Source organism: Molothrus ater, chromosome 8, assembly GCF_012460135.2.
Source record: "Molothrus ater isolate BHLD 08-10-18 breed brown headed cowbird chromosome 8, BPBGC_Mater_1.1, whole genome shotgun sequence".
Classification (NCBI taxonomy): Eukaryota; Metazoa; Chordata; class Aves; order Passeriformes; family Icteridae; genus Molothrus; species Molothrus ater.
The window spans coordinates 23692405-23707480 of record NC_050485.2 but is presented as its reverse complement, the minus strand read 5'-3'; the positions used below and the strand labels follow the sequence as shown (position 1 = coordinate 23707480).

General features: G+C 42.8%; 1 protein-coding gene across 2 annotated transcripts in view; it reads right to left on the bottom strand.

The window, feature by feature from the left end:
* Nucleotides 1-15076, bottom strand: part of NEURL1 (neuralized E3 ubiquitin protein ligase 1) — a 142847-nt gene that overhangs the window by 59028 nt on the left and 68743 nt on the right. For both annotated transcript variants that reach the window (XM_036385801.2, XM_036385803.2), the window contains one exon: nucleotides 1737-1978. In XM_036385801.2, the coding sequence (XP_036241694.1) occupies nucleotides 1737-1978 (242 nt within the window). The remainder of the gene's footprint in view (nucleotides 1-1736; nucleotides 1979-15076) is intronic.

Sequence of the window (15076 nt, the reverse complement as noted above, 5' to 3'; positions counted from 1 at the left end):
CCTTACTTCTTTCTTCAGTTTTCCAGAGGGAGTTTAGACTTTATAGGACCTGAATGAGTGGGCTCATGGTTAGTGTGTGGCTGGTAAGAAGGTCTGAGGTGCTGTTTACCACAAGCACAAACAGTTGCAGGATGGAATTATCATACAAAAGCAAGGATGTTTTCACATTTCATCCCTCTCTAGAGCACAAGTTCTGCTAAAGCCTGTTGATTACTCCCATGAGACCTTCCCACTGGAGTCAGCAGGAGCTCTGCTCATAAATCTCTTGTGCAGATTTGCATGCATATCCTTCACATATGTTATGTAAGCTAAAATCCCCAAATACACAGATAAACAAGTGTGAATTTCCACAGATAGCTACCTTGTTTCAGAATGAGAAATAATCCAGAACCTTTGCCTAAACCACTAAATCCACTCAAATCTTTGATGGTGTCTTCAAAAGTGAAATGCTGCTTTCATCTCCTCCCAAATTATTTGTCACTGTTGCTTGTCCAAACTGCTGGCCAACATGGGAAAAATCTCATTAGGCAATGTGAGAGACTCCTGCTGGGCTTCCAGCCTGGAAGGAAGCAGTAAGAGCTCCACAGGAAGCATAACAAACCTGTAGTGGGGCTTTTCTGTCTCTGGGCCTGAGCCTGAAATCACTGAAATCTCCACATATTTCCAAAAGGAAGCATGTCCCTCCTTTGCTGGCTGTGAGGGAAGAGGCAGGGAAGGCTGAAATGCTGCTGTAGAACATAGCACTCCAGGACCTCTAAAAATGGGCAAGATCATTCAAACTGGGTATCTATATGCTGACAAATCTTCTGGAAAACTGCACAAATGAAGGATTTGCAGTCAGATCCCTCATGTGTGCCACGAACTAAAGTGGCCAAAGATGACCTTTTTTGTGTCAACAAAGGCATGAAACTGGCTATGAACAGAAAAACAGTCCCATAAACTAGAGGGCATAAAGATTGGAAAGTATCAAGGATAAAGTTTCAAGGGTCCCAAGCTCCTTAAGATGCTGATAATCTGAAAAGTGCTTCAGTTCCTAAAGACATGGAGGAGTTTCTTCATCAGAAAGCAGCTCCTGGTGTTCATGGAGACATGTTGTCTTAGACAAGCTGGATTTCTCATGCCAGCTGCAGCTTGGCCTGGTACCAGGGGTACACGCTCCATCCTCCAGGCTACCACAGACACAAAGGAAGTGAAATCAGCCTGTGCCAGAGAGAAAAATGTGATCCCTGCAATGTTCTCTCCTCTGATCTTAATGCTCTCAGGTGACTGATTCAACAAAGCAGTCAGCAGACAGCCAAAAAGGTCCTTTTCTTAGACAGCAACAGTGATCACACTGACTGCTCCTTTCCTCCTTTCCTCCAAACTCCTTTGCTTTTCCTGCCAAGCATGTGAGCAATAACCTTCACTTCTAGGTCCTTTTTGACCTCTTATCTCCTGGCTTTCCAAGTGATCTCAATTTAATCTGTTGTACTTGTCTAACATCAGTGCAAGTATTTTTGGAAGGTGGATTTCCCTTTTGTTCTCAGTTTCTCCAGCAGTCTGTACCTATGGCTCCAAGAGCTACAGTGGCAACAGCAGCAGTACCAATGAAGATTGCAGCTCCTTAAGGCCAAGACCTGATTACTGCACTTTTCAAGGAAGGGCTAAAGATCTGCTGCAAGCACCAAAGCCCAGTACACCCCAGCCTTCACTCCCAGCAGATCCCATGGCAAAAAGGGAAGGTATAATTCACTCACCTTAAGCCTGACTTGTTCATAGATAACAATGGGCCTGTTGCTGAAGGTGATGGCATTGCAGAAGCTAGCCTGGCGCTTCACTGCCTTCTGTGTTGTGTCCATGATGATCTGGGATCCCTTCGTGTGAGGGTGGAAAAGCAGAGGGCTGATGGACAGAGTTCCACACTGTGGGATGGGGAGACAGTGCTTCTGCTTGTGGTGGCATCGGTGGGAGGAAGCTGAAAACGACCCACCAATGGAATCTGAAAGCAGAATGGGGGAAAAAGGGCTTCAAATATACTGTCAGTAATATGGAAATTTTCAATTAAAAAAAAAAAGCAGAGGTACTTCACATAGAAAGTCTAGGTAGAACAAAACAAAGGTAGCCAAATCCTTAAATTGTAAACCAGCAAGGGATTTTAGACCATCTTCTGCAGTAAAAAACTGCAAGGATACTGAAGACTCCTGTTTGGGCAATCTGACAATACAGAGCATGACATTGGGGCTGCACCTCAGCACTGAAATCACAGGCCATCTTGAGGCCACAGACCAGAAGAGAGCACAAGAATTGGTTCTAAAGCACTTGTGAAGTTGCTGTATCAAAGCTGTCACACCTAGGGAACAATCTTCCACTTCCAGAGGACTCCTACACAACTTGACCATTTGTCTCACACCTCCTTTGCAACAGCAACTCCACTGATTTTTGTCTCCATGTGCCTGGGTGCCCTATCCACCTGTGCCATGTGCCAGCTCAGGCACACACATTGCTAATTCATACCCCAGCACCCCTGAGCAGTGACCCAGCTGGATCTCTCACCAACTCCCATCCAGTCTCCTCTCTTCTCCACTGATAAGAACCTCAGCTGAGATCCCACATGTCACTGGGGCATTGACCAGCACACTATGATTCAGTGAGGAAAGGTAAGAGGGAGAAAGGCTGTGAAGGATGGAAGAAATGAAATCTTTCTCCACTCAAGACTCTACAGAAAGCCTTGATGCAGGATCAGCACAGCCACAGCAGCAGCTTTGTTCCTGAATGAATGGACAGGCAGATTTCCTTCCAACAGGGAGCCTGCAGCAGTTCCAGCTCAAAACAGCCACTCTACTGAGCACAAGTCATCTGCTTCCTCTTCCTTGTGTGCACATACACACTGCATCATGCACATGTTTGGGAGGAAATACTCCTAAATTTGGAATCAGAGTACCAACAGAATACAGGACTATTCTGTGACAGACTGAAGGACACTAAAAAAGCAAACATGATCTTAAGAATGTGCCAGTTTGTGCTGCAGAGATGCATGACTAAACAGTACTCTTCAAACATGCAAACTATAGAAACTAATTATCTATATTCTTCACACAAATTAATTGCTCACTGCTATGTCTTTCTATAGCTACTATAAAATAATGCTTGCACCTCTAATATAACTCTTGGGTTTGCAATGAAAAGTCCAGACCCTCTTCCTTCCAGCCTCTTTGGTAGTCTTAGCTTGTAGCTACACAAAGCTGTAACAGCACATCCTCAGGCTGAGTACTTATGAGAATACTGTAAAAATCATTTCAGATTGGAAACTGACTGCAAGGTATTAAAGATAAATTTCTTACAGTGTGTGAAATAAGTATCATTCAGAATTGAAAGAAACAGAAAACAAGACTTTAAAACAGAGCCCAAAGACTGACATGCAGTAGCAAATGGAACTGACATATCCTTGTCTGCCTGGGGAGAGACAGGGGTGGGACAGGGGTACCTGTGCTGCAGGCAAGGGAAAGTGAAAGGAGCATGCAGGGCAAACACCACACTATGAATGGAGGAGAGTGTTTCAGAGTTATTACCTTATCAAGAGAAGCTGACAGTGCTTTATCTGGCAGGTGGCCTTACTGGATAAGCACTTAAAAGGGAAGGATTTTGAGAACAAAGAAAAGGAAACCATGTGTGGGTGTGGGGACAGGGACACCCACACAGCACAGCAGAAAAGGCCTGCCCCTGAAGGAGCATGCACACAGCCTTCCCAAAGCTGGGTAGTTAGTAGCAGCACAGGGAGAAAAAATTCAACTGAGATGAATGCTTGTAATCCTTACCATTTCTTGAGCTGGATCCATACTTTTGAAAATTATCAGTGAAATACAGCATAACTAGTTACACTGATCCTTTATATCCTTTTATATTTGTTAATAAAAAGCTCAGAAGGATAAAACATATTGAAATTGTTGTGCTAGGCTTTGCAAAAGGATTCTTAAAAGCACAATTTGAAATACAGTTTACTAAAAATAAACATTAGCTTAACACCAGTGGAAACTTGAAAGGGGTTGCAAACCTTGTTTTCTCACATGCAGCCTGACCCAGGGCATGTGCACAGGAGAAAGGGAACCATAAATTAATGCAAATCTTCACTGCCTTTAAAAACATGTTTACTGTTCTGGAAGGAGTAATAATGTATCTCCAGGGTCTATGCAGCTCTCCCTGGGCCTGTGGGATGACAAGGACCCTGTCAGATTGCTGTCACCACAGTGAAGAACTCATGTTTGCATGGCAAGATGACCAAGAAGCCAAAGCAAAGCTTTGATTCTCCACAGGAAGAGACTATAGCTTTTCAAGTGTTGGGTATTTAATGATAGAAATGCAAAGGGTTAATTGTAGAGTGCTAAATCCAAATTAAGGAGTGTTTTGGGTTAAACTTTAGTGAATTAGGGAAGTATCTACAAGGTGGATCTCAGCCAGCTGGTCAGATCTAGCATTCCCATCCAAGACTCCAAAAGAAGTCAAAGCCAAAGCATAACTTATTTTCATCTGTGCTATTTTAGAGGTGACAAGATGTATCAAGTGAGGAGGTTCGTGCATAGGGTAAGATTTTCCATTTAAATTGCAAACTACAAGACAAGAGGCAGGTGCAGACAAACCACATGCATAGGAAAGGAGATAATACCAGTCCTTTTTTTTTTTTTTTGAACCTGAAATGCAAAGTTGTCTAAGCTGTCTTTACAGTGAGAGATATGAAAGACAACAAGGGTGGTTTTACAGCATCTGTGAGAAGCCTCCCCCCAGCCAGTATAAAACTTGGCCAGCAGAAGCTGGGGCTGTTTGCAGGATGATCTGCAATGGATCCATCCTTCAAACCTGACTGACAAGTGGTGGGAAGGGAGTGGTTAATTTGCTTGGAGCCCTCAAAGTAAAGAAACTGATTTTTCATTTCAGAAAGAAAAATTAAATTAATGGAAGAGATGTAAAAAGTGACAGTAAGGACAAAGGGCAGGAAAATAGGTGCAACAGGTGAAATTTGTAATCAATACAAGCACAGCAAGACTTTGTTTGTCAAGGGCAGAAGAGATTATTTCAAAGCTTCAGAACAGAAAGGAAAGGAGAAAGGCCGTGTCCTGAAGATGGGATAGATGCAAGTGGGATCTGCAAGACTCATACTGGTGTGTTTGAGGGCATTTAGGAGGCTGAGCTCAGAGAGACACTGGCATTTCCTCTGCCTCCCTGCTCAGCTGGGATGTGCATTTGCTCTCCATCTCTTGCAGGGCTGTAGCTGAGGAGCAGAGACATGTCCTGTCCAACAGGATGCACAGAGACAGCAACCCCTGCAGGAGTGCCAGGCAGTGACCTGGGAGTGGGGCTTCTTTAGCAACACAGCTGAACACCTCAGCTTAGGAGTCCCTGGCCAGAGCCTGGATGTGAGGCTTTACAAAAGCTTGCTTGAAGACAGTGCTGAGGCTCTGACTATCAGTAAGAGTCAGGAGCATGGCAACTTTTGTAAAGCTTAAAAAAAGTAGATGAAAGGAGCTGAATAAGAAGAGCTCTGCTTCAGTTATAATAAGCCTGAGTTGTTTGTAATTTTTTTGAAGGCAAAATACTCAGAGCAAAAGTCTAGGCTGGTCAAAATAGATTTAAGTACTATAGATGAGAAGTGAATCTGTTAATTTGCTACAGGAAGGATAAGGCTGAACTAATGTTTGTTGTTGAAATTACACAGAGATATGAGAAAATCCCTCAGTGCAGAGCCTGGAGAAGACTCTGCCAGATGAAGGAAGGAAGGTGAGGAAGACCCTCAAAATGCAGGAGAGGCAGAAGGAGAGAACAGCAATGCAGGACTGAGCTGAGGAGGCAGATCCTCACACACACCATCTCCAGGAGGAGCAATCCAGCTGATGGCTCTGCAAGCACTTAAAAAATACCAAGGCTGATCAGGCCCTTTTCTTTGTTGAAGAATAGATGATACCAAGAATAAAAGTGTGAATATAGTTCTATATGGACACAAGGCTGGTGAGAAGAAATCTCTTCCCCTTATAAATGAATTTTTAAATTTCACATCTTCAGTTACGATGCTGTGTAATCATTAACCATCTCCTGATCCCTAATTAGGCACTGTTTACTCAATGTCAGTCATTCCCAAAAATTCAGTTACTCTTGTGACACACCACAGAGACCTCTGGTACCACTCCACTTCCCATGGACCCAGATCCTCTCCAGGTCCCTCCCTGCCCTCTCCCTGTGCAAATCCCCCCGAGCCCCTCTGGACCATAAGCCCACTAAGCACATAAGAACAGCAGAGCATAAGTAAGCAGCCATATGCTCCCTTCTGCCAGGTAAGGAGAGAGGGGGTGAGCAGCCCCCTGGAAGTTGCTGGGCAGGAGGAATTGTCTTGGGAGCTGCACCCCCAGGCTCCAGACAAATCCATGGGAAGGGGACTGACATCCCTGCATCAGCAGCAGCCACTCCTCCCTACAGCAGCCTGCAGCAACTCCTCTGATCCACAGGCAGGAACAACTTGCATGTGCAATAATTATGTTTTTGACAGCAGGGAGGCATTTCTGATCTTATTCTTTTTGCATCTTGGTGCTACTGCTACTTTATTTTTTTTACTAGAGACGACTAACTTACTATTGTAGGTTGATGTTGTGGGTAGGAAATGAGAAGATCAAAGTAAAAAATCATGCTGTGGAAGCATCTAAGATTTCTTTCTTGATTTAGAACATTTTTGCTCTGCTGTAATCAGATAGGCTCTGTCAGCAGAGAAATGTAATAATGTATATATGTCTTCTAACAAAAGAAAGCAAGTTAAGTCTGGTTAGGTTTATGGTCTAGGGCTGTTTCAAAAATTCTGTTTATCACCCTCCTGTAAATGTGCAGTCTGTTAATCTTCTCCTTTCCTAATATCTGATGCTTCAGGAGGAATAGAAACAGCTTGCCCAGGGTGATGGCTGATCTGTCTGTGCTGCAGATGGTGGGACATAAGGAAGAAAAACATCCAGAACTTTCCATGCTCTGTCCGTTGATAATCCTTATCTTCTCAAAGATAAGCTGATACACTGTTGGCCATAACATTACATATAATTTATAAGTTGTGTTTGCTTTTCTGACTCACTGCATTAACAAACCCACTTCTTGCCATAGCTCCTTTTCCAGAAACTGCCCAGCTGGGATAAGCATTGACCTCTCACATCCACTGAAACTCCAGTTAATCATTTCCTTAGTATAGATCAGAACTATGCATAGAACATGTGACACTTTCACTAACATTACAGAATTCCTGCTCATTTATAATCATGTAAACCAAGCCCAAGCAGTCATTGCTGACACTCAGCTCAGAGCTGTGCTGCTGAGGTTAGGGCCCTTCATCCCTCTCTACACAGGTCCCAGGTACAGTACAAATACCTGCACTTTGAACCAAAGCCCCACAGTCACAAGCCGGGTGTTCCCACCGTGCTGCTGCCTGCACTGCTGCTTTTCCCTTCCCCTCCTGCAACGCTGGGCACAGCCACGATGAGCAGCAAAGCTGCTGCCCCACAGGCAGCCCTGTCTCACTGCACAGCCAACAGAGCAGCCACTCTCAGAGAGTTCATGACAGTTCATACTGAAAAAAAAAAAAAGGCATAAAAGCAGAGCCCAAGTGCAAATATTTTATGGCTGTGTAGCATTTCCATGCACTACAAATCAATGTAAAAGATGTTTTCTTCAAGGGGCCTCATATAGGCTGTGTTTTTAAAATGCATTCCCCCTGCTAAATATAAATCAGTAAGAGTTTTTTGTTCTTCCAAAAGATTAGCTAGCTTCAGTATTTTGGGATCTAATTCTAGAATACTTGTTGAGGTGCCAGCATTCTCTTCCAATTTAAATACAGTTTAATGGAAAGTCTATCCTGGGCACATTTTCCATCTACAGTGTAATAGCTTGAAAGTCTGAATACTGAGAGTTCACCAGAAACAGAGGTAACCTATCAAGGTTAAACTTCATTTATTTGTCAGGATTAGAAAGGATGTGGGAGCAGTGGCGAGCAGGAGAAAGCAAAGGTAAGAGCAGTAGGGACAAGCAAATGGATTTGTAGAACCAAAATCCCAGAGATGGTAGAAATGGTGTAGCCTACTGACAAAGCCATGCAAAGAAAATTAGAGAAGCTAAGTGTGGTTCTGAACTCAAGCACTTGAATTTGCTTTGAGTTGTACCTGTGTGAAATCAAAGATGTGCCCCTGGACTCAAGATGCTGAATTAGGCCCACATCAGGCTACTCCCACTGCATATTTACAATATAATAGGATGCTTTTCTTTGCATCAGTGGAAAGAGACAGGGTATTTTGTGGAGCATATCTGAATTATGCTTATGTGGATGATCAGCTGGAGGATGCTTCCATATCCCAAGTGTCCTGTTTAGCACAGCTCCCTGATCAGAGACCACCTCCAATCAAGAGAGACTTGCACTGGGATGAATGGTAGAGCAGTGCAAGAGCATCTCCTCTTACCCAGCTGGAGAGTTTAGATTGTGTTCAGTACCACCTATCATGAAGTTTTATTTTGTAATGACATTTCTACAGACTCTCAGAAAGCAGTTTTTCTCCTATCATGCATTACAATTACACTTGGAGTGTGCCTTTTTTCTAATGTAAAACATCCATTTAGAGTCACTTCAAGATATTGTAAAGGTGGGTTATTTTGTGTGTGATCTTGTTTAAAAACCCAGTGCTCAAACCATTCTTGTTTCACACCCTTCCTCCTGCAAATCTCCTGCTGTTTTTCCTTGCAGGGTCTCTTGAGAGCACAATTGCCACAACCAGCTCCTTACCCTATCCATATTTAAACTTGTGAGGTGCAATGATCTTTTGCCAAAATTATCTGATGTTGATATGCTATGTCCCCAACCTGAGACCACTGCTCTTTCCTTCCTGTAGACTGGTAGCTATGGAAATACTGTCATCAAGTATGTCTTTTCTATGTTTTTTTGTTGTGGTGGTTTGTTGGTTTTTTTTTCCTATTTTAATTTCTTTCTAATCAACTGAAAACTCTCTCTTTCAGCATCAGAAAATTGCACTGCTCTCCTTGCTGTTAGTCAGAACAGAGTACAAACTATTTCCATCCACATCAGTTACCCAAATGTCAAAGATTTCCTTTCAATATGAAGTCCAAAAGCAGTCCTAAAGGGAAGTTCTTTAAATATATATCTACTCAGGGTCACCTGGCTGCTGTTTATGCAGGGGGGTTTGTAGGGTTTTTGTTCTTGTGAAATGGAATATGAAAGTGCTTACAAAGGAAAAATTACCTGAAACTCTAGTCTTGCTCCACACCCAAAAGACATTGATTCCACTGGCTTTATTTCCTGATTGGCAGCAAATATATCCTTAAAGTAAGGGGTTATTTGAGCTAGCAACTTATCAGGCAGGTCAAAATTTACTATTACTTTTACTATTTGGCCACATTTAACATCCTCTTAAACATTTCAGATTATAGGAGCCACTTTTTTTTTATTCTTCCTTTCCACTCTCTCTTCCTCTGTCCATTTCTTCTCCAGGAAAACTCACATAACATACAACCTTCCTTTCTGCTTTCTCTGCCATCCCTTCCTCCTTCTTCTTCCTCCTCCCTTGTCACAAGTATTAAAGTTTCTCAGCCACTTCTCTCTTTTAAGTCTTTCCCTTCCTTCACTGGCCCCACTTTATCCAGCATTTGTCTCTCACTTAGCTTTACTCCTTTCTTTTTTTCCCCAACCTCTTGTACTATTCTAGTTTGTTCTCCTCATGCTTCATACCCTCTTATTTTCTTATTAAAAAACCCCAAACAACTCCCTATCTCCTAAAGCACAACAGGCCCTTGTGATTAACCAAGGCTCTCCAATCTCACAAAGTTATAAAGAGATGGATTTATTTTGGCAGACCAGTAGTTAATCTATAACATATTCCTGCAAAGTAACTTACACTGGGTACTAAATGAGGCAAAAGCTTGTCATCAAAATTGCATTTTTTATGTACATTGCTGGGATGAAAGCACAGAGCTCCATGCCTGAGTCCCACCATCACCCTCTTAAACTCCCTGTGCACCTGGCAGAGACAGCACAAGGGCCCAGATGCAAAGCTCCCAGCCCAGGGCAGGGCACTAGCCCTGCTCTCCAGCACCTTCAATGCACAAATAGAATAATAAACAAGAACTTTTGCCCACACCAGGGAGGACTCCAGTAACATTAGAAGTGTTAACCACTACACCACTAAAATGTTTTTATTTTCCAGGCAAATAATATAAGTACTGCTGAGGCAAAACCAGGAGAAAGGGCAACATTTCTCCCTTTACGCAAGAATTTGGCCCTCTATGCACACATTCCTTCATTAATCTGCACTTTCTGTACCACAGTCACAAGTGGAATCTAAATTACTGACTTTCCCACTCTCATCTGGCTCTGCAGCACATCGCTTGCACCAGTTTCAACACCCTTTACCAGTAAATAACTCTGTTTCTTTAGCAGAGCAGAACTCGAACTTGGACCACTGAATTAAAACATGAAACTCCACCAGCCAGTCAGACCATAAAGTTACAGTTTATTTTAACTAAAATAAGCAGTATCTCTGGTGCTTATTCAAAGAACCAGTGTGAGTACTATTCCACCATCCTGCCTAGCAATTCCCATGCCAGACCCATGAAGTCCTCAATTCAGGTTTTGCTACAAACAGCTGATGGAGCAGTCCATACAGGAGCTTGCTTTCCTTAGCATTTGCTGCCATGGGTCAGCCAGTAGAAGACCAAGGGTGTTGAATCCTTATTGCCTGAGGACAAGAGCACACAGACCTCTTTTATTTCTTTAAGAGTCATCCTACCTGCTAGCCACCACCTCATGCCCAGTCTCACAAAGACAGAAAGAGGAGATGGGTCCTGCCCAGAAGTGTTTACAGGCTGCATATGAGAAAACAAATAGGAATAAGAGGAACATAACTTTGTAAGCAAGCATATGTTTGATCTGATTTTCTGTTATTTTAATGGATCTTTCAGGACATGCTGTTCCATACTCATGGCCAGTGCTATTCCTTGTCCCAGAGGACAGCTGGAGGTGACTGATTCTGTCACCACAACAGCACATGAAGTTAGTTCTAGTCTTCTCTGATTTGCATAGGCAAAAATACACTTCAGACTAGAAGCTCCAAGCCCTTTCATTATAAGGCCTCACAGAATCCCCCCAAACCTTCATGATTATTTTCTAATGACTTTGGTAACAGAGTCACTTCTTTTGTAGAGGAGGTACCCCAATGTGTCCTGTGAGAACACACCAAGGAAGTTCTGCCATCTCTGACTTTGAAATTTAACATCAGTGTGTACAAATAGGAAAAACTTGCCAATAATTCAGTTTTCATCAATTTTACATTGCTGCAGGTTTACTTGCATGACCTTTCCTGACACAGATGACCAGTTGCCATCTACTGAAGCTGGGTAATGCACAGGAGGAACATCATGAGGATGAAAAGTTGACTGCTTTTCTAAATAGCTGAAAGAAGAGAGATGAGCTAGAAAACCAAGCCAGCCTGGAATAGGAACAACACACAGTTTTACAATTCATGCAGAGGGGCATTTTTCCATATTGATGTATTGATAAGAGTGGAAAGAGGAAGAAATTTGATGCCACACAAGTCAGAGCATTGTTCCTGATGAAGCCACATTCATAGAGTGAGTGCCTTGAAGATCACGTGTGAACTGGAAACAAGCCTAAAGGGCTCAGGGGACTTTATTCTCTCAGGGGAAAGACACATACACTATTTCAGAAAAGCAAGGAGCAATTGAGTGTGGAGACCAACTCATCTATCCATTTTCCTTGCTTTTTTTAGCTTAAAAAAAAAGTGTAACATCCTTTAGTCAATGTTCAGATAAGGGGCATTCCTTCTGCTAAGAAAGATCAGTGGAGCTTTAATTTTTTTTAGGGGTTTGCAGGGGTTGTTTTTTAAGTGCATAAATGCTCCTGTTTTTCTAAGCCACAGCACTAAATTATAATGTAATAAGGACCACACTGCATCCCTGACAGATGCTCTTTCTGACAGCACAGGGAGATGCAGCTGTTGAAGGGGAGTCTGCAAATCCAGACCTCTGGGCCATGAAGCATCTCCCTGATTAGTTTTCTGCACCCAAAAGCAGATCTCAATTCAAAATCTGAACCTACTTCTGTAGATAGAGTACACAGAGGAAAAACAGAAAATATTTGTTATCAAACTGAAGTTGCACAAATCCAAACCACCATCAATCTGTTTTTTTCCCCCAAAGGGAATACTTCAAAATCTCTGGAATACTGAAGTTATTAAGGGTAATTTGCTCATATCTACACTTTATTACAGCTACTCACACAGTATGACACACCCCACTCTGCACTAACTGAGCCAGCAGTACCAGCCATGGTACTGATGGTCCTGTCATTACTGCTTCTGCCACATCACCAACGACAAACTGATAAAGTCTGTCCACAAGGGTTAAAGTATGGACTTTCCAAAGCACAGCATTAAGAGAAGATGGAAAGTGTGTATTGTCATGTATATATATAGCAAATAAATCTCAAAATATTCCAGTTGTCAAATGCTAAAGAGCTTCTGAATCCCCAAGCAACCACCTGTGCCCTGGTCAGTCTGAAGCTGCAATCAGCTTGGGATGAGGCATGACCTGGAGCCCCCAGGGAACAGCTTTGATGTATGAGGGCTCAGAGCAGAAACTTCTCTGTGGGATAACTCATGAGTGAGTGAAGAGAGGTCAGGTAGCCACTCTGCAACTAAGAGGATAGAAACATCTCCCAGCAAAATGGTTCCAGGATTTGTGGTGAAGGGCATTGTGAGAGCTGCAGTCAGCTCTTGCAAACTTGGTGAATGACTTTAGCACTTTCAAAACTATCTGCAGTACATTTGTAGGCTATTTCTCTGATTTTTATCCTTACCTACCATTGGTACAGATATCCTGGACGTTTCATCCTTTGTTTGATAAATGCCATTGCACACCTGTGTAGGAAGGATGCAAGGAACTGCAATCACTGCATCTACATTTTCAGGAATTCATTTCTAACATGATGCAATATCCTTTGTAGCATCCCAAAGACAGCACTGCCCACTTTCCTACCTAAGCCTGACTGCTGGGAGCCATGCACAGAATAGCACAGGCCAAAGAGAGCAAGATCACTTTACAGTCAGCAACCATCCAAAATCCAAATGCTGAGATACTGAGACACAATAGCAAGATATGGAATCACCCACCCTTGCTCAAGCAAGAGTGCCTTGGGCTGGTCAGAAAGGAGACAGGTTTGCCCAGGAATCTTGTCACAGCCATGCTTCTTGATCAAGATCTCTTTGGCCATTTTTGCAAAGCCACTGATGTGCAGAGAGATTAAGAGAAGAAGAACAGCAACTCCTACCATGCCATAGCTCCAGTTCCATGTGAGATCTGTATGGGACCAGCACCCATCAGGACTCCCAATCTCGTGTTCCTTCTAAGCACATAGCTTCACTCAGAATCATAAAACAAGAAGGCACCACAAATGATAGTCTCTTACCCTTCAGAGATAAAAACAAAGGGTGGCATTGAACTAGTTTAAGATAATGAGAAAATAAATTGAGCAATTCTCCTTTTGCAAGTTGCAAGAAATTTGTATCATCAGTGATGCCTTTGTAAAAGCAATTAGATTCTTAAAGCTCTATTTTATATTTGATTATCTGATTCTATTTGGTGTGCAAAGACAGAAGTCATTTTGATTTGGGATACTTCAGTACATTATAGGCACCCATATATGTCCATCTTCCAGATCATTTTTTTTTTAACTTTTTCTTTTTTATCTCAATCTCTTTATAGGCTGCCATTTTTTTAACCTTTGAAAAATACCAATTCTTAACAATGCTTATGTCTTCAGTTAGTCTTCAAACGGTTCTGGAGAAAGTAAGGTTTTATTTAAAGCACTTTTGGTTGAGTCAGTGAATATTACAGATAGGCAGATCAGAGATGAAGCTGTGGCTTTCAAAACTCTCATCCAAAAGCCTTTCCTTTACTCTCCTCCTCCCAAAAGCTAAAGAAAATGAGACATTTCTATCTTTCTTCTGACCAAAAGCCTGGTCTGATGAACAAAAAATAAAATCCAGGATTTCTTTCATTCCAAAACAGTATCCCAAACACTCTTGCCACCAAGCTGCCATTTGTCCAGTTTGTAACATTTAGGTTATCCAACCAAGGAAAAGATAAAACCATGGAGAAATTTTCCTTAAGCAAAGATGTTTACCGGAAATCTCCTTTACTTTACAGCAGGAACCAACCCAGAGCAGGGATCACATTTACACCAGAGCTCTGACAAATGCCTGTTGAGCTGCAGCACTTAAACCACTTGCATTTCAAACAGCAGTTTGTCAAGTGATACTAATTATTTGGGAGGTCTCTGCTCCTAGAAACGTAAACATTTCTTTTCATACCAATCGCATTTTCTTTTCCATGTGGTGCCTCCAACAGAGACTGAAATTAAAATGGCTTCTTTGTGTGCCACAATGTGGTTTATGGCTCAAATCCCCTTCTACTCTTGCAAGCAGGGGATAGCATTCTCTTGGGGCTCTGCACAGCACCTTCCCATTCCTGCTTTGTAAGCAGAAACCTCCTCTCCACAGGCAGAGAGCTCTCCCAGGATCAAACCCATCCACTTCTCTCAAGGCTGCACAGCTTCCCTCTGGCTGATAACACAGGTCTGGGACTTGCAGTAGCCTGAGGATCACTTGAACTTCATAAAGCAAGCTGAGGGCTCAGCTGCTAGGGAGCACTGCAGGGAACTGACAAACAGACTCTTGCAGGAGTCCAAGCCAAAAACCCTCAACCAATTCCCAGACCTGCCAAGGTGCAGCTCAAACACAGGCACATGTTTCCTTCAAACTCCCTCCTGCTTCAAGAGACACTGCTTGGGCTCTGTTTAAGCCAGGCCACAAGCCTCAGAGTTTCTTGAAAAACACAATTTCAGTCCCACCCCAGTATCTCACAGCAGGCCCTGTTTTTACTGACAAGTCTATCGGCCAAAACCTTCCAGTGCTGCATCCACACGGCGCCACGTGGCTGCACAGCAGGGCCTAGCACAGAGAAAATCTGGCAGTATCAGCCAGAAAAAGGCTCATGAAAT